We start from the raw sequence: 20,595 nt of genomic DNA on the forward strand, positions 1-20,595 counted from the left end.
ATGAGAAATTGGACTTTCTCATCTGTTGGGGCTTACCAATTTTTCCTAAGCCATATAATAAAACGAAATGCTGTGATATTTTCTTGTGATGAAGTAATCTCATTTATTAGTAAATAACAAAATAACCCTCAGTCCCAAACCTCCCACCCATATCAGTCCGTCAATGTGACATCTCAAATTGAAACCCAAACCATATTAAACCATTTTCCTTTCGGGCCTGACAAAAAATGTTTAAAGTATGGTATTTTTGAAGATGTTGCAATTCCAGAACATATTGTATTAGCCTCTATTGTTTTTCCATTTTCATAATTTGTAGCAACCCCAGCTGGAAAGCTGTAATCCTGATTTTTCCCAGGAAAGTTCTAATGCTCTAAGAGTCCTACATAATAAGAGAAGAGGTTCAGAATGAGGTGAAATAACCTTGGAGACCTAAAGGCTCCTTGGCGATGCATCTTTTTCATGCCTAAGGTTCCTGTGCTAAGACACAGGCACAATCAAGGGGCTGTGCTTTTTTAACAGGACTGCATTGAATTCTACAGGCACCATCCTTGCTCTTATTTATGGTTTTCCCAGGCAAGCGGAAGGGCTAAAGATTCACCTAACATCTTGAAAGAGTTGGGAACAGGTGTACCCACTGGGTCTGGAAAAATCATACTCCTGAGTCTCGTGGCTACTGTATCTCAATCTCTCACCTTCTGAAGATTAATTTCTGGCTATTCTTAAAAGACCCTCCTAACTGAAGTGAAGCCATGAAGCAAAAACATTTCTCAGAGTTATACTTAAGCCTAACATATGCACTTAAATGGAAAATAGGATTATAGAGGAGTGGGCAAAAGTAGATTTACAGTTGTAATATAAATAAATAATACGATAATTAATAAATAGTAATACAAGAATAAATTCTGTTTCTTGTACTCACAACTATAAACCTACTTTTGTCCACCCCTGTAACAGTAGCTATGTATAATAGAGTCCACAGTTGACAAAAGTTGGCTGCCAACTTGATTCAAGTCTGATCAGGAACAATCATCTGATCACCCCAAGTTTCTCCCTGGAAATCCTTTTTATAAAGTTCCTGGTGTACTCTGAGTGTCTTATTTAACAGTCTCACTGTTCACCTTGCTGGGTTCTAACTATATTTGCTCAAGGCAGAACCAATGAGCATCAATGTGAGGTGTTATCACAACAATTAACAGGGTAGAGTGGAATTTGAATAGATAATTTTTTCTTATATCACTACTTTTGTGAGATTCCTGCTTAAAAAAATCAAAATGATAAAGTTTGGAAAGGCTTACTATACACATAAGCTCCGAGAAGCCCCCTAGTAAGGAAATGTGTTTAAGCTTATCCTAGTCAGCATTTCCAGATGAGCCACCGGCCTAGCTGCTGCCTGGTGCTCTATGAACAGTAGCCTCCTATGCCCAGGCAAGAGAAAATAACCAGGTTCTAGAACAATATTCACTACATTTATTGAGCTGCTTCCATATGCAAAGGGCTTGTAAGTCATGTTTTTCCAGGTAATTTCATCCTCAGAAGAACCCTTTGAAGTGGATATGAGTATCTCCATTTTAAAGCTGTAAATTGAGACTCAGAGAAACTAACTGATTAACTAGGTCATTTAGCAATTTTGGACTCATCGTTATGACTTCAAAGATTCTGCACTTGTACACGCAGCTCTCATACTACTAGCTTTCCTCCATTTTTAAGTGCTTGGTCTAAGACACTGATATCTTATTATTTGATGAATATATATTTCTAGTTTCTTAATTTTTTTTTTCAATTTCAGTTGACATACAATATGATGTTAGTTTCAGGAGTACAACATACTTATTAAACATTTTACAGATTACAAACTGATCACCTACCTGACACCATGCATAGTTATTATAATATTATTGATTATATTCCCTATGCTATACTTTACATCCCACGGACTGTGTCTATAACTGCCAATTTGCGCATCTTAATCCCTTCACCTTTTTCATCCATTCCCCAATCCCCCTCCCATCTGGCAACCATCAATTTCTGTTAGGATTTCTTTCTCTGTATTTCTTGTATACCTCTCATAGATTTTTGCTTTATGGTTACCATGTACTTCCTATATAAAATGCTATGTTGTAGCAGTCTATTTTAAGTTGATGATTGGTTAGGTTTGAACACATACTTAAATCACTATAGTTTGGTCATCACTTTTTACTTTTTTTGTGCATTTGTTTGTGTGTATCTCTTAATATATTGTTGTAATTACACATTCTCTTTCTACATTCGCCTTTTTACCTTTGTACTAGCTTTATATTGGTGGATCCACTGCTTTTACTAAGTATTTGGCTTTGTTAACAAAAAAAAAATTTTTCTTTCCTATATTTTGCTAGTCATTTTTGATCATCTCTTCTTAAAGAAGTCCATTTAATATTTTTTTGTAATATTTTTCTTGCCAGTGAAACACATTGTTTCCCCTTCAATTTAAATGATAGCCTTGCTGGGTAGAGTCATCTTGGCCGTAGTTCTTTCCTGTACATAATTTTAAATATTTTGTGCCAATCCCTCTGGCCTTCTAAGTTTGTCGACACATCAGCTGACAGTCTTCTGGGAGTTTCTTTGTACACAACTAACTCTTTACTCTTGCTGCTTGTACGGCTCACTCTCTGTCTCTAAACTTTGGCATTTTAATTATATTGTATTTTGGTGTGGGCCTCTTTGGGTTCATCTTGTTTTTGACCGTCTGTGCTTCCTGGACTTGTATGTCTATTTCCTTTGCCAGATTTGGTTATTTATTCAAATAGGTTGTCAATCCCTTGCTCTCTCTCTTCTCCTGCTGGTACCCCTATGAAGCAAATGTTGTTACACTTAATGTTGTCCCAGAGGTCCCTTAACTATAATCATTTTAAAAATTCTTTTTGCTGTTCTGATTGTGCATTTTCCACTACCTTGTCTTTCAGATCACTGATTCAGTATTCTGCTTCATCTAATCTTATTTGATTCCCTCTAATGTATTCTGCATTTCTGATTTTTTTTAATGGTTTCTATCTCTTTGTTGAAATTCTCCCTGAGTTCACCTATTCTTCCCCTAAGTCACTTGAGCATCTTTTGAACTGTCTATCTGGTAGATTGCTTGTCACCATATCGTTTAGTTATTTTCTGAAAATTTGCCTTGTTCTTTAATTTGGAACATGTTTCTTTGTCTCCTCATTTTGGCTGACCCCTTGTGTATATTTCTATGTATTAGGTAGATCTGCTATGTCTCCCAGTCTTGGCAGGGTGGCCTTACCTAGTAAATGTCCTTTGGGGCCCAGTGGTGCCATCTCTCTAGTCACCTGAGCTGGGTGCTCCCTGGTATCCCTTGTATGGGTTGGGTGCCCTCCTGATGTAGTTGAGTCTCGACTGCTGCTGTCACATCAGTGGATGAGACTAACCTTTGGAAAGACTGGCTGTGAGAAATTCCTGGGGCTACAGAAAACAAGGTACTGTGCGGGGGCTGACCCTATGCAGCAGGATTCACTTCAGTTGGACTCTGGTGTCTGCTGAGTCTGCCTTGGGTATGTCATTTGTGGAATGCTTGGGGGTTGCTCTGGTGTGGTAAGAAGCTGGCCACTCGGAGTGTTGGTTCTGGGGCCTCTTGGGAGGGACTCTGATGCATCCCATGGTCAGATTTTACCTGTGTCTGGCCTGCGGCCACGTGTTAGAAGCTACAAAGTGATCTGTGGTTGGTTGTCACCTGTGCTAAAAGAGGTTGGACTGTGAACTGAGGCTGGCTGTCACTAGTGCCAGGCCTAGGGCCACTTAGCAAGAGGTACAGGGCATGCTGAGGCCAGCTGCCATTTGATTGGGGTTTATGGACCTTGAAAGATTTTAGAAAGTTAGCAGTCTAAGCTGAGGCAGGACACCTATGTGAAAGAAACACTGCAAGTAGCATGGGTGGTGAGGCAGCTGGGTGGGGCAGGGTCTCAGATTTGGCTCTGGCCTATGCCTGAAGATTGGGAGAGGGAAGGGCTCAACAAAGGAACAATGGCCTCTGCCAGCACTCTCCCTAGGGAGACAGCTACCTTGACCCCTGCCCCCACCAACCCCCATTCTGAAGTTAGTCAGGTCACCTCCTCTCTGTCTGCCCCTGGTGCTTTGTGAGCTACTGTCCCCGGGCTGGAGTTGAGCTGGTAAGTAAGTGTGTGTTTCAGTGAGTCTGCTCATGGTATCTTTAAGAACTATAGCTACTAGGTCTGCAGCAGCCCTCCATCCTACTTCAACACAATCCCTGCTTATTTTCACAGCCAGATGCTATGGGAACTTCATTTCCAGGCTGTGGAGTTGAGGGCTGGAGAGCCTGGTATGGGACGGGGACCTCTCAGCTGAAATAGCTTTTCTCATTTTTATCTGCCATACCGTGGCTGTGGGACCTGCCCATTCTGCTTCTCCACCCCCTCTACCTGTCTCGGCTTGGCTTCTTCTTATATCCCTGGTTATAGGAATTCCCTTCAGCTAGTTGTAATTTTGATGTGGTCACAGGAGGAGGTGAGCACAGTGATTGCCTACTCTGCCATCTTGACCTGAAGTCTCTATTTCTAGTTTCTTATGGAGCCTAAATAGTAGGTCTTAATTGGATTTATTTCTAATAATATATACTAAACCCTATATAAGGCTACTAGGTCTCAGACATGAAACTTCGGTGCCTAGAAGTGAGTGGTGAGCCTTAAAGCATTTTGTTTCTCCCAATTTCTAGTGACCTTGGGTTTCCACTTCAGAACCTGCCAAGCAGTGAGACTTCTTCTTGTCCTGTGGTACAGGTGATATTGATATGTAATAGCCAGAAATAAAGGTGATGAGAGTCCATGTAAAAAATCTTCATTCACTGAAGAGAGTTTCATTTTTTTTCTCTAAAATTAAAACTGTGTCTGTCTCATCACCAATCAGAAATAGATGTAGTTCCTATAAGAGAATTCAATGACTCTTCATTTTGAAAATGAGCATTGCTGTAGTTTGGTATGATAGGTTCTCCTCCCCCCCCCCCCCCCCCCCCGCAACAAAAGATTGCTTGACTGCGCAACAGCTGAGACTCATTTAAACTAGGAATTTCATTTTTTTCTCTGGCTAACTGACCCGTCATATATCAAGAGTCCTTTTACTTATTTAGAACAGAAGTACAAAAATAATTCCACCTAATAAACAGTGTAATATATATATATCTGGGAGGTTGCAGTATAGTAGTTAGTCCTTAGCCTGGAATAATCAGAATTTCAGTGATCTAAATTATATACCCTCAAAGCAGTCTTGTTAAAGTAGAAATTTGAATAATCTGTGAAAAAGTAACTTACTAAAGACAGAAATACCTCATTTAAATGTTGCTAATGGTCAATTGAGAGCCATTTGTCCTAATAGCCAAGCACTTAGGTTTCCTAATGTATGAAGACAATTTGGCAGCGGCCCCCAGTGCCAAGTGCTATGTTCACACAGGGCCAATGAGCATGGAATCCTGTGTGAGCATAGTCTTTGGTCCTGAGGACGTGGTGTTGGGGTAACCTATGCCGCTGACCTTGACGGACTGTTTTGAAGTTGAAGGTCTGGAAGCCACCTGTCAATGCAGAAGAGTCAATGACGTCCACACCATAGTCACTCTGGCTCCGTCTATAAAGGGTGACACCAATGACGAGGACTGCAACAGCCACGACTGCAGCACCCAAGCCCGAGTACAAAGCAATGTCGCTGGCATTCTCAATGCCTGAAAGACACAAGAGAAATCCTAAGTGGCCAACATGGGCACAGAGCCAAAGAGCCACCCCATGATACAAAATGAAATGCTATTGGGTTTTTGGAGCTACGGCTCAAAGAAAATTATATATGCAGCTAGCCACAAGTTATACTCTCTTTCCAACAACAGTCACATTTCTGAAATACCTTGCATAAATCAAAGGGATGCTAGTCAAATATCTTAACTGCATTAAGATAGCTTACCATGTAATAGAATCTTGAAGACAATCAATTTTGCAAAGAATATATTTTCAAATAAAAACAGGCAAATTCTTAGGAAGTCATATTTACCTACATTTTTTTTTTTTAGTTTTGTTAGAGGGTAAACATGAGACTCACATACAATGACAGAATATGGGTGAACTGTTTTACTTATATATGACCTGGGCACATGCATTCATGGAGAGTGATCTAGGATTAGAAGATAACACATGGTCTGTGAGTCAAAAGAGTAGACCAGAGTTCGCAATTAGGACTTTTAGCTGTGGCACACATCATTCATTTTAAGAGAACACATTAACAACATCAGTTTAGAGTATTTACAATCATTTTGAGAGAATTTCTGTTATGATACATGAAAAGGTCTTGGTCCTAGGGGCTCTATGTCCATGGCAAATGCTTTCTAGCACCAATTAGATGCTAGACTCGAATACTTTTTTTGTGGAAGAGGACGGGTCTCTAAGAGGGCACATGCTGTTTCTCCCATACCTCTCCTACTCCATCCTATTGAACGCATGGGCAAAGCAAAAATAAAAGCATTAGTTTGAATTTAGACTGCAGGTGTCTCCCCATCCCCCAAGATATGTTGTAGTAGATTTTCAACTCTTTTGCTCAATGCACATTGGGTATGGTTCATTCCTAAAGAGATGCATCATGGCTACTATAATTCAGCATGAAGTTTATCCAAGACTACATAATCCTAAAGGAGGTGTAATCTTGGAAGGTGTGTGGAAATGGAAGGTGGCAAATGCTAACTACATAATTAATCTCTTTACAGATTAGGTGGTCAGTGCATTTAATAGGTCCAAAAGTAATTGCTATGTCACCCTGTGCTGGGCTTGGAGGATAAAATAAACCCATTATATATTTACTTTGTAATTGCACAGCTCTTACTATGCATTCACTGCACCCTAATTTGGTGCTTATGTTATCAAATGAGCAATACTAACCACACAAGTAAAATGAATTTATTTTCAACAAAGTCAGTGGACTGTAAAATAAGGTGCTACCAAATTAAAGAGTGAACAAGGAAATCAAGCAGAACCAGTTCGGTAATAAGGCAGTAAACACAGAAAAATAATTTGCAAGGGAGAACACAATCACCCAAAAGGTCAGAGGATTATCAGACAACTTTACAAACAAAACTTTTCATTGATTTGAGAGAGAGAGAGAGAGAGGGGAAGGGGGAGAGAGAGAAACATCAATGAAAACAAAACAGGTGATTGGCTGCCTCCTGCATGCCCCCTACTGGGGACCGAACCCACAACCCAGACATGTGCCCTGACTGGGAATCCAACTGGTGACCTTCGGTGCATGAGTTGACACTCAACCAACTGAGCCACACTGGCCAAGGCTATCAGACACCTTTAATAACCATAATAGCCTAGGAGAAACAGGGCTGTGACTTAAGCTTTAGTTCCAACTTTGTGATGGCCCAAAGGAGAGACAGGAATGGAGGTATTTGTGGTTGTCTTCTTTGACCAACCAAAACAATAGGCACAATGGTTCATGACAAGTCCGAAGTTCCAACATCTATCTATGTCACATGGGGGGAAAAGTTCCAACATCTGCCTGTGTCTTTGCTCCTCTGAATTCTCACCTTCATCTTTATTACCCAATCCCTGCTACCCAGGTTCCTTTGAGGGAATAATAAATTATTCTCAGAGGAATGAGAGGACATGGAACATGACAGATACAAAAAGCCAGGGTACCAGGAGCAGTGAGAACTTTGGATTGAAACCATTGGCCTTTTCTCCCCTTTCCCTCCAGTTCCTTGGGCACCGATGACTGATGACACTTATCATCATAAAAGGTGCATCTGGGGAGAACACACCTGCTCAGCAACTGAGCACCCACAGAAAAACAGCCTGGCAGCATCCAGAACGCAGCTGCTCTTTGGCTGAGTTGGCAAAGTACAGACAAAGACATCTTTGGCTTCCCAGGTACTAAAATAGGAAGGGACAGAAGCCAGGAGGATGACCAGGGCAAATACGTCTGCTGAAAATGGACATCACTGGACACGTACATTCTGAGACTAAACTGAGTAGCAAGAACAAGTTGTCTTTGCTCCTCTGGATTCTCATCTTTATCTTTATTATCTAATCCCTGCTATCCAGGTTACCAGGTAACCAGAATTCTCCTCCCTTCAGATCCAAATCCTGTGTTTAGAAGAGGAATCTACATGTGCCTTTAGATTGAGGTTTAAGTGTGTGGTATGGATCACTGTGTTTCCTTTCCCAGGAATGTTTGCAGAATCTCTGTGACTTAAGGAAATTAAATACTGAATTATAGAATTAAAAAAAAAATGAGTAGAGGGACTTTGGAGATGGAGTGGGTAAAAAAGGAAGAGACTTTTATGGCGAGGCCCACCTCATTATAAGGTTCATCCCAGCACTTAGTGCAGTCTAAAAGCCAGAAGTCAATGGACTTCTACCTAAAGATAAAGACAGTGGTATCTATTTTACAATAACAATCTGTCCTAGGAATTAGAAAGTTCAGGATCTAATATTTTCATTTATGCAGTACTTGTTGACAGCCAAGCATGCAATGAAAATGAGGATGCATGGCTGAATTAATACATGGTCCATATTCTCAACTGTTTCTTGTCTAAAAGTGGTAAATCCTGGTATCCAAGTACAGCTATAGGTAGACACATGTATTCAAAGCTACATGTGTATGTCTCAAGAGAGTGCACCAGACATCCTCACCTACAGCTCAATTCTTTGGAAGTTGGCTCACAGTGCTTCTTTCTTCTTTGTCTTCTTTCTTTGCTCTTCTTTTCTCTATCTACCTGCTTTTATTTAACCTCATTCTTTTATTTTCCTTAATTCCCCTCTACATCAATGTCTAATCTGTCCTTTCAAGAGAGTAGAGTGGTTTTCCCTATAAGAATTTCTGTGTGCTTATAAACACTCATTGATTTTTCTTTTCACGTATGTTCAGGACTGGCCAGAAGACCCTGAGGTTTAGTTCCACATTTTCCACCATGAGTATATGTGCGTCTGTGAGCACATGAGCACTTGGAGGGGAGCCACTACAGAATCATCACATACATGTGTGCATATGCATGCAGAGAAGCACACATTCAGCTCTGCTCAGAACATCAGAAGCCACTACCACTCCTTCCCAGGAGAACTGCTCTACCATCATGACCACATGGTGCGGGCGCTTCCCAGGGCCTGACAGCTTCTCCACGTCCATTCCTGTGCTCCTCCTCTTGTTTGCTGCACTGCTGTATGCTCCAAATGCCATTGTAATTAACTTCCTGCTAGGTGGATGCCTGCTAGTGAAAGGCTGTTTACCTTTCATATTACAGCGACAGGTCATTGTCATACATCCCTCACCCCAGCAGGCATCTAGGCCAGTGATGGCGAACCTATGACATGCGTGTCAGAGGTGACACGCGAACTCATTTTTTTGGGTGATTTTTCTTTGTTAAATGGCATTTAAATATATAAAATAAATATCAAAAAGATAAGTCTTTGTTTTACTATGGTTGCAAAGATCAAAAATTTCTGTATGTGACACGGCACCAGAGTTAAGTTAGGGTTTTAACTTAACTGACACGCCGAGCTCAAAAGGTTCACCATCACTGATCTAGGCATTACCCATCTCTATCTACCTGTCAGGTGACAGCTGAAGGTCCCCTCCTCCAAGAAAGTACCCAAGAAAGTAACTCTGTCCTGTATAGTCTCACCGTCCCTGCCAACCTATGATCATCTAAACTCTTGTATCTCTTATAGTTCCTAGAACTCATTTTGGATGATACTTTTTATTGTTAAGTCTCTGAATGCCAATGCATTTTTCCTTACTGCTTTAAACTTTTCAAAAGCAGTAGTATATCTATAGTTTCCCTCAAGAAATTTTGCAAATCATTGTGGGAAACTATTTATTAATTTCTTGCCTTGGAAGAGAAATATACAATGTCCCAAAATTCACGCAAGAAGTAATTTTGGTAGAAAACACAGGTTTATAATTAAAAATTGTAAATTTTTTATTGATTCATTAAGTATACAGTATAGGGTTATGTGTGGAATAGCACATCGGGTAAATGGCCTCCACGGCTTTGCTGCCACATACACAAAGCTGTGGTCTTCATTGGTCTTCATTGTCCCTGCTCCTGGGCCATGATTGGTACTTGGTAATGCTTATCAAATTGAAGGGATTGAAATCTAAGGGCAACAGATATTAGAATATGATTCAATAAACTAAGTAAAATTAGGCTTTTATTTTTTGTTGTTGTTAATGCTCACGCAAAATTCAAATCTTGCATGAATTTTGGGACACCCTATATTAAAGGAATCACAGTCTGAGGTTAGTTTTAGAACCCCTGCCACATGGACTCTATTTTTTTGTGCATTTACACACGTGTACATTTACATCTGTTTGCTTGTTCACATACACTTGTGTTGCTGGTTTCTTTGCTTAAGTGATTTTGAACAAAAGCTTTGGTACCCCATGATGGATTGGGCTGTTCTGCTCTTTTTGTGTGTGTGGACACAGGATACTTTTCTGTGACTTTCTATTTCACAGGTGAAGCTTTACAAATTTATGTTTTATTGATGTTTTTTCTGTGTTTATGTCCTTATTTTCCTCTATCCAAATATCACAAAAGCTTAGGTAAAACTTGGAAGGACCCAGGCTGGTGGCAGGACAGATTGTTGTGTACAAGCTATAGGTCAGAGACAATAAAGAAAACATCTGAGAACTGACTGAGAAATCTCTTGTATCCCCAAATTGTTCAGAAAATACTGCAGAACATGTTCAGTAGAGAGTTGGAAACAAGGACCCTGGCAGGGAAATGTTTATGGGTTTATTTGGGCTGGAGAAAAGAGCTGTAAAGTGAGCTGTGGTGATCTTTAATGCAGAAAGGGTTGTTATAAGGAAAGAACTGGCCCACCGTAGGTGCTCAATAACCCTTCATTTATGCTGAAGCTAGTAACCAAGTCTTCCGCCATCTCTAACAGGGATGAAAAGGAGGATGTGGCCTTTTATTACAGCAATCGGGACTCTGGTTAGATATTAAAATGACCTTTTCTACAATGAGGGCTGTTAAAAAACTGCACTGTATTTCCGAGTGAGATTGGGAAATCTCCTTTCAGAAAGTCTCTAAAAGACAGAATGAATTTACAGTAGTTTGCAGTTATTTATTTTTGGAGTTAAGGCTGGTGAGAGGAGCTAAATGACCTTTCAAAGCACCTTTGAACTTCACAGTTCAAGGAAGAGGCATTAACAAGTCCGATGGCTTTATGAATTACAACCATCCTAGTCATTTTTACTAAGCAGTTTCCCCAAAGGATTAAATAGAAGGGCTGTTTACTTAGTTTGCCTTTATGTCTGTACCTGTCTCCCATCTGAAAGACATATTGATGCCACTTGTTAATGTAAATTTAACTTAATTCCCATTGTATAAGCTTAAGTATATATCAGGTTAGAATTTATTTTACAGGATTAGGTAGCGACACAAAATTAATGAAGGAGCATAGCAAATGCCCTTCAAAACATGTTATTTTTTTTCTATCTCCTATTAGATATAGAATGACCATAGATCTCATTTCATAAAAACAACAATAACTTGAACTGGTATATAGAGGAGACAGTGAATTACTAAGGCATCCACACAGTAAATATTCACAAATAGAGGGGTGAGAGTGGCTAACCAATGGACAATTAAAGAACCATCTGCTGTTCTGGACCTGGAAGGTTATAGACACCTCATGAACTCCACCCCCAAGTCTCCACCCCAGGCAGTGCTGTGGATACAGGGTGATATGCCAAAATATTAACTGCATGCTAAAATACGACATAACAGAAGTCATTGTTAGAGCTGTTTATACTTGCTGTCACCTAGAAGCAACATTTTTTTCTTTAACACATAAGAAAATAGCTTTTAAATGGTCAGCCATTGTGAGCAATTCTAATTTGCATTCCTTGGAATCTCTTAACCCCTTTTACCAATCAACATCTCAGCTTCTTTTTCAATCTCCCATCCTCAAAAACATCATTATTGTTATTGTGGTGATTGTTACTTTCTTGTTAATGACAACAATAGCAAATTCTTAAGTAATGCTTACAATATTATATGCCAGGTACTGGCCTAGTACTTTACACTTATTAACTCATTTTGATCTTCCAACAACCATGTAAAAATGTCCCCATTCAAATGTGTAAACCGAGGCAAGAAAATCACTTGCCTTGCCCAAAGCTTCCTGATTGGTAAGGAGCAGAGCTGGGATTCAATCCCAGGCTCTCTGGTTCCAGAATCAATGGATTAGGATAGGCTCAGCCCCTCTCCAACTGTTACCCCCTGTTCTTCTGATCACTCCACTGACTACCTCTAGACCACAAGAGTAACCCAGTAACTGAGCATTGTTTATGCTCAAATTTTTGAAACTACAGATGTGACCACATTCTCATCCCCACAACCAAATCTATTTAAAGATGTTATATTTCCTTTTTTACAGATATGACATAAGGTAGAAACTACGCAAGGCTTCGTAATTAGACAATGACAAAGCCAGGGTTTAAATACACATCTGTCTTCACTCCCAAGCTGCTTGGTTAAACCATTACTCTGCATGGCTTCCTAGCCCCTTCTCTCTGCTCTGTATATGCCTGCGCCAGGTTACATTGCCTTGCTCGGAGGAAGTCACAAACCCTACTGGCTGGCTGGGCCTTCTTACAGGTGAATAATGATTCCATTCATGTCCCGTGACCAAACACATTTTTTCTTAAAACAGTTACTCTGAACTTTGTTTCCTTTCTCAAGACTCCTGCTTCTCACCAGCCCTCTTTTAGGTGAAAAAAATAGAGATCATCCCATGTGAGTTCTCTGCCCTACAACTCAAAATTCCTCTGCTTCCTCATGCATGCAGTCTTTCTTTCCTCTTCTCTGCTCCCTGCAGCGCTGCTCCTCTTCTGTGTCAGGGAGCCCTGATCACATCCTCTCCTGCCTCCACTGGGATCTGCCCTCATTCATTATTCCCTGTTTGTCTTGGATCTTCAAAAATTTCCTCCAACTTCGAGCCTTGCCCTTTGCCTATAAACATAGTCTAGTTTCCCTAATCACCTCTCTCCAAATCCTTGCTGCAACTCATTTTCTAATAAATTTCTCACAGATGCAGTCTGCTTTACACCCATAGAATCCTTAGCACTTTGTTTGAAAAGAACTTTAAGCATTTTTAACATTAGACATTTCTTAATACATGTTTCATAATTTTGCTAACCTTTTACCCCCTGCCCCTGTTTAAGGAGTAAGTTGAATATAAAATAAGAAAACATTTTAGGAAAAGTTTCACTATGCAAAGGGAAAACTTATCCTCCAACTACCCTTTCTCCAAAAGTAGCCACTCTGGTTAGTACCTTTGAGACCCTTTCAGTAAAAAAAAGTAAGTGTCCTTCATTTATTTTCTCTTTTCCCTAAAGAATACAGATTAAACTTCCTTTACTGCACTTTGCTTATTTTCCATGTATAATGTCTTGTAGATCTATCCTTATCAGAACCCCCTGGATGACTTCATTTCTTCTTATATTTGCCTAGCCCATTGACAGGGTGTAGGATAATTTGACAAGCCCACTATTTCTCTATCATTTGATTGTTCCCTCTAAAGTCTGTCTTTTGCCCAAACCACTGTCCGAAGGTTATTTTCAACAGCAATGCTCTCTGTCTTATTCTCTCAGCAGTAGACAACAATAGCCAATCTACCTTCTAGGGGAAAAAAAAGTCCCTTAAATTTGATTCTCCTACCTTCTTTGTTATTGTTTAGAAACTACCCTTCAGTCTCATAGTTCTATAAATGGGCTTTAAAGTTAGGTCTTGGCCCTTCTTTCTTTCTCTATGCTTCCCTAGTTGGGTAATCATTCACACACCAGCAGTGCTAACTATTCCCTTAATGTCAAATAGTTTCCCATCAAGATCTCCTGCCTCATCTTCTGTCTGACATATCATCCCACACTTCTGTCCTTCTTGGTGGACAAAACCACTTGCATGTGGTGCTACATCTCAAATTTGTCATCTGTGTAGAGGAAATCACAAATTCATCCTTCCTATCTCATTAAATATTTTCCACTCACACACCTTAATGAGTGTATCCCCAGGGCCTCTCACATTTCAATTTCAACAGTTGATGCCCACACTGCAGTATGTGTTACCTAGTACGCATGCTCCCAGTCTTTGATCACTGAATCATTTTACACATGGATTACTCTTCCCAAGCTTGGTTCTGGTACTGCTACTCTAATACCTTTCAGTGCGCTATGAGTCCATTCCAACAAGAAGTTATCTTACAACTCAAAATACTTTATGTTCTGCCCCATCCCATTTTTCAACTGCTTTGGCCTCTTCTTATCCATATGAACTCTACTCTGGCCAAACCTGATTACCCACTTTTTTCAAGTAGACCTACTACAAAGGCTCTGCCCCACCAATATGTGTTTCAATTCTAATAATTCCACCATAATTGGCAATAAAGGGAATTAATTTATAAAATATTTCTTGATAGAGCCCATTTAGACATGTCTTATTCTCCTTTTTAAGTTGCCAGATTTAGGAAATAAAAATATGACAGTTAATTTTGAATTTCAGAGCAACAAAGAATAATTTTAGTATAAGTATTTCCCATGCAATAGTTGGGACATAGTAATGCTAAAAAGCATTAGTTATTTATCTGACATTCAAATTTAAGTAGGGGGCCCTTTATTTTTATCTGCTAACTACATTTGGACTGTGAAAGAACTGTGCTTTCCCCCATCAGATAGAAAGACCAAGTTAAAATGGGCCATAGAATAAAAAAGAACACGATTTGAACTCCAGACCTTGAAAAAAATGACTTTATTAAAGATATTAACTCTATAAATTTTGAATATACTAACAGGTGGAGAGATGGGTCCTGTGAATTCACTTAAATAGGTAATCTGCATTTTTCTGTTGCTGAAGAACATGTTGGTTTACTACTTATTTGTCATTTATGTCCTTAGTTCTAAGTTATTTCATGAACAAAATCCTATATCATGTCCATTAAGGGCAGAGTCAATGATATCATTGAAAACAGTAGTAAGAAAAGGCATATGCTTATGATGAGATAAAAATGAAATAATAAGAAAACTGAAAGTGGTAAGAAAACTATAGATATTGCACATGTATATGGGTTGAATTGATTCACAGTAGGAACAATTTTGAAGGATAAAGCAAGTCATGCAATTTGTGTTAAGTGCTGTAGTTATGTAATCGAAAATAATCAGCAGGAGATGAAGGAAAATGATGGGCAAAATAGAAAATAAAAAAGGCATGGCAAGAAGATCAGCATCGAAGTCTGTAATATAATGTTAGCATAAAAGAGCTTAGAACTCTGTTGGGAATTTAAATGTATCACCCAAAGTTGCAGACACGATTCTACTATAGAGGAAACTGGTACATGCTAGGAAGAGATGAGGAATGGAATGTCCGAATGAGAAGAGCATTCCCAGTTTTCAGACTTTAAGGACACAATCTGGCTATTCTGGTGGGAATGCTTCTGGGAGGCATGCATTTGGGCTTTAAATGATTATTAAACAGCGTTTCCTTCCCATTTTCTCAAATCATTTATCATCTCCTACTAGCTTGTATTGAAATTGTGGGGAAGCAACTTTTCATATTTTTCCCTATCAAGCTTCACTGGGCAAAGACTATTATGTAGAATAATTGTATAATAAATATCTGCTACCTGAATGGGCAGCAATGGATAGATAGAAGCAAAGTCTTTATTTTCACCTTAACAATAAAAGGCCCCCGTGAGGAGTTAGCAGGAAGATGTCAGACCACAACTTAACAAATAATTATTGAACATCTAATACATAGTAGGCACAGCAGTGAATGCTACAGGTGTAAGCGTGAATGACTATCCTGTCTACCAGAAGGCAGGGCTTTCTGTCTATCAGAAAGGGAATCCAGGCCAGTATAAAGGTACTGAAAATATTCTTTAGAAAGAGGGAAATAATTGGATACTTGGCAAATTACAAGAGTAACTAATTCAGACTTGGTGGGGTGTCGGTGAAGGCCTTGCAGAAATGACACCTAAGTTAAAGCTGGGAGGAAGAATAAGTTAAACAGGTATAGGATTAGGGGAGGAAAAGAGTTTCCAAGCAGAAGTAACAGCGTGTACTAGTATAGGGTATCATATGCCAAATTGGGCATTCGGTATTCTGAAAACTAAGAAGCTTTGTTTGGCTGAAGAATATAGAAAGTGGTGAGAGGGCAGGAAGAAAAATGCTAATAATCAAGGTGATTAAGAAAAACTGATGTGATTTTTTTTTAAAGTTGAGATCAGATCATAAACATATCACTTACTTTGGACTTCATCTTAAAAGTAATGGTGAGCTATTGAAGAGGGTTAAACACAGAGATGATGTCACCAGAATGTATTTTAAAAAGATCAAATGAATTGATGTAGGGCAAGAATAGGTACTGGGAGGAAACTGTAGAAATCATGGTTAGTTAGGAATGAAGATGGCCTGAACTTTCAAACTTTTCTGGGATACCATTTCCTTATCATTTGGTTTTTCTCACACTATGCTGGCTGTGACTCTTCTGTTTCCTCTGCAGTGACTTCTGACCTCTTCTACATCTAAGTGTTGATATCCTTGAGGGCTCAGTACTCAGATCTCTTCCCTTCTCTATTCGCACTCATTATCCGGTGATCTCATTCAAACTAATGGCTTTAAATATCTTCTGGACACTGACAAGCCCCAGATTTATGTCTCTAGCCAGGACTCACTTCTGACCTCTAGACTCATGTTTTCAACTTGCCTATTTAACCTCTCCATTTTGATGTTTAATAGGTCAATAGGTAAATAGGTTTAATAGTTAATAGGTAATAGGTTTAATAGGTAAAATTTGCTATGCCAAATTTTTCTCTTGTCGGAAATGGCAATGCCATCTTGCAGTTGCGTAGCAAAATTTTGGAAACATTCATAACCCATTTTGGCATGTAATACCTTCTACATTCTGTTACTTCTGCCTGAAAACTCTTTTCTTCACCCTAATCCTTTTCTCTTAATCTCAATAGCCAGTCCATCAGCAAGTCCTTTGGACTCTGCCTTCAGAAAATATGTAGAATATGACGTGTTTTGACAATTTCTAATGCTATCTATCAGTCTCAAGCCACAATCATCTTGAACCTGGATACTGTAAATGTCTAGATAATTGTCATAGATTATTGTTACAATAGGTCATTCTAAGAGGTTTCCTTGCTTCTGCTCTCATTGTATGTTTATACTCAATCCAGCAGGAACAGTTTATCCTTGAAAATATTCAGCCACGTCACCATGGATAAAAACCCTCAAAGGCTTTCCATCTTGCTCAGAGCAAAGGTCAAAATCATTACAATGGCCTCCACTACACTTGGCCATTTGTCCCACATCTCTGATCTTACTTACGGTGACCCCTCCCTTTGCCACTCTGCTCCATACATCCTGGCCTTGTTGTTCCTCAGGCAGTCCAAGCAAGCTTCTACCTCACAGCTTTTGTTTCCTGCTGTTCCCTTTGCTGGCAATGCTCTCCTCCCAGATATCCAGATGTTTGTTTCATTGCTTTTCTTCAGGTCTCTTCTTAAACGCAATTCTATTACAGAGAACTTCCCGAACACCTGATACACATAAAAGCAACACCCCCTCCAACCTTTCCTGAGCCCCTTACTGTGCTTTATTCCTCCTCACAACACGTATCCCCATCTCCATGGCGCTTAGCACTATATATTTTCTGGATTGTTGTTTCCATCTCCCCTCATTAAAATTGTGAGCTCCGTGGAAGCAGAAACTGTATCTGTTGTGTTAGGTGCCGACCCTCCACCACCTAGAACATTTCCTAGCATGGAGTAAACTCTCAATAAATACCTGTTGAGCCCTAGCCGGTTTGGCTCAGTGGATAGTGTCCACCTTCAGACTGAACAGTCCTGGGTTTGATTCCAGTTACTGGCACTTACCTCAGTTGTAGGCTTGATCCCCAGCCCTGGTTAGGGTGCTCATGGGAGGCAACCAATCGATGTATCTCTCTCACATCAATGCTTCTCTCTCTGTGTCTATCTCCCTCCCTTCCACTCTTTAAACATTAATGGAAAAATATCCTCAGGTGAGGATTAACAACAACAATAAATAATAAAATACCAGTATATAACTACCTGTTGAATAAATGGAGTGACGTATATGAGTAGAATGAAAATGGAAAAGGTTGATGAACTTGAGATCTCTTTACGTGGCAGAACAGAATGATTTATTGGGTGCTGAGCAGGAGAAGGGAGAGGAAAAAGATAGAGGGGCCAAGAAGGCTGTCCAAGTTCCTGACCTAGACAACTGAGTGGCTGGGATACCATTCACTGACCTAGAGAAGACAGGAGCAGTACTGAATTAAGAATATGGACAAACAAGAATACGTTCAATTTTGAAAAAGTTGAGATTAAAGTTATTGAGAAATACTCAGCTGGAGATGACCTGGAGGTAGCTAACTCTTGAACTACTCATTGGATTCATACTTAACTCTGTTAGATACAAACAACTTTGTGGAAAGCCCATGAAGAGAGAATCTGGTTCTGACCTACTTCCTAAGGAGAAGCTAAATTCTTTTCACCCCTAAGATGAACTCTCTGAACTAGTCACTGCTCAGGAGCTTACAGCCTTTCCGAAAGTCACATCCCTAAGGCTCCTAGGAATCTCATTGTCTGAATGCAACCATTTCTCAGTCTGACTCTGGGGGTGCATGTTTGCCATTCAGAGCCTACTATATTTTACTGCACCTCCTGACATTGTTACACAACATTTATTGAAAGCACATTTGATGGTAATGAAGTTTCTATTAACTATGATTAAATCTCATAAAGCACCTGAAGATAATTTAAGATGTGCAGAAGCAGAAAATGAAACATTCAGCTCAGTACATTAGGAAACGTAATTGATTAAATTATCTCATTTACAATAAGTGCTTTCATGAGCTATGCACTGCACATATTTCCCCCAGTTTGTCATTATGATTTGCCAACAGATATCTGAAGATTTCACTTTCTTTTTTTCTCTCTCTTTTTTAATTGAATTTATTGGGGTAACTGTGGTTAATAAAACCATATAGGTTTCAAGTGTGCAACTCAACAAAACACCATCTGCATACTGCATTATGTGCTCATCACCCAAAGTCAAATCTCTTTTACCCACCATTTACCCCCACCCCCCCTTTGCTCTCTTCCACCTGCTTCTCCCCCCTTCCCCTTTTCTCTCTGGCAGTCACCATACTGTTGTCTGTGTCTTTTCTTCGTGTTTTTTGTTTTGTTTTGTTTACAAACAACTTCACTTTCTTTTTATACCTCCATGCAACTGTGTGCGAGACTCTGATGTTTTCTTGGTACAGATCCTGTGCACAGCTATATATAGGAACAGGTTGTTTCTCAATTATCTTCATAATTGACTTTGATTTTGCATCAGTGATGATTCATGCACTCTTCAACCAAGCCTCTCTTTCACTGAGCAACCGCAGCCTGAATTTGTATAATGCACGCCTAACCATGCAGCTTACAGAACCCTGGTTGGATTCCTCTGGGAGCCTTTTGCAATCACATTGATTCTGTTAAGGTTTTATTTTTAGGAAATGACAAATTAAAACAGTTTAAGCGATTCGGTTGCAGTATTTAGCAATTAAGCTTGGTGTTCAGGAGCGAGAACCCCGAGCTAAAACTAATTCAGGAGTCCCTGAGGACTAGGTATAGCTACTGTGGGGTTTATGGCTGAAAGTACAGATGTAACTGAATTAGAATGGCACAGGACTCACAAATTAAGCATGAAATTAATTTTTAAAAAACACACATGCACTTCTAGGTAACTCTCACATGGGCCACCACATGATTACCCATGATCTTGCTTGTGCTACACAACAGAACTGGCAGGTGGCACAGGGTCTGTGAACAGGTAGAAGTTGAGGGTCCATTTATCTAATCTGTCACCCTGAGGTCATGACTCAGGCACAAGCCAAATATGCAGTGACCCGTTCCTGTTCTCCCTCCCTCAACATGCACATGTACAGACACACAACCACACATACACAACCAGGTCCCCCTCCAATCTTCCAGGGAGTACAAAATCAAGCATACATGACGTAGGAGGGTTGCTATCCAAGTAGTGAAGATTACTTTATGGGCAGCAGACTGCACAGAAAAGAAGAAAGTTTGCTTTTGTTGTTTTGCAAAGATTTCAGACTCTGCAAGCAGTGGCTTCTTTATATCTCAAGCCTGACTGAAGCAACATAATAAACTATGAACTTAAATAGCTTTACTAACCCTTCTCTCATGGTTCCCGACCCCTGTCCCATGATACCTATTTCTGTCTATCTTCACAGCGTCTTAATTCTTTCAAAGAAGGTGTCTAATAAGAGCTATTAACTCTCCAAAGCTATTTGAATTTTAATACCCTAGGATTAAAAAGATCAAAAACCATTCATTTTATACTAAAATGGGCAATACTGACCAGGGACACCTTCCACAAGATTTATAAACTGAACCTGCCAGGCCCTAGTCTCTCTCCTTACTGCTAAGAAGCCTTGTGATCTCGACTATGCTTTACACCAAGCATGTCAAACTCAAAGGCTAACGCGGGCCAAGTAAAAGAGGCATGCGGCCCACAGGC

The 20,595-nt window shown here is 39.7% G+C and overlaps 1 protein-coding gene across 5 annotated transcripts in view; it reads right to left on the bottom strand.

Annotated features, from left to right (window-relative positions):
- UNC5D (unc-5 netrin receptor D) overlaps window positions 1-20,595 on the bottom strand; it is a 527,348-nt gene that overhangs the window by 67,648 nt on the left and 439,105 nt on the right. For 3 of the 5 annotated variants that reach the window (XM_059685428.1, XM_059685426.1, XM_059685425.1), the window contains one exon: window positions 5,525-5,710. In XM_059685428.1, coding sequence (XP_059541411.1) covers window positions 5,525-5,710 — 186 coding nt within the window. The remainder of the gene's footprint in view (window positions 1-5,524; window positions 5,711-20,595) is intronic. The other 2 variants (XM_059685430.1, XM_059685427.1) reach the window with 1 other exon arrangement.

This window comes from Myotis daubentonii, chromosome 2, assembly GCF_963259705.1.
Source record: "Myotis daubentonii chromosome 2, mMyoDau2.1, whole genome shotgun sequence".
Classification (NCBI taxonomy): domain Eukaryota; kingdom Metazoa; phylum Chordata; class Mammalia; order Chiroptera; family Vespertilionidae; genus Myotis; species Myotis daubentonii.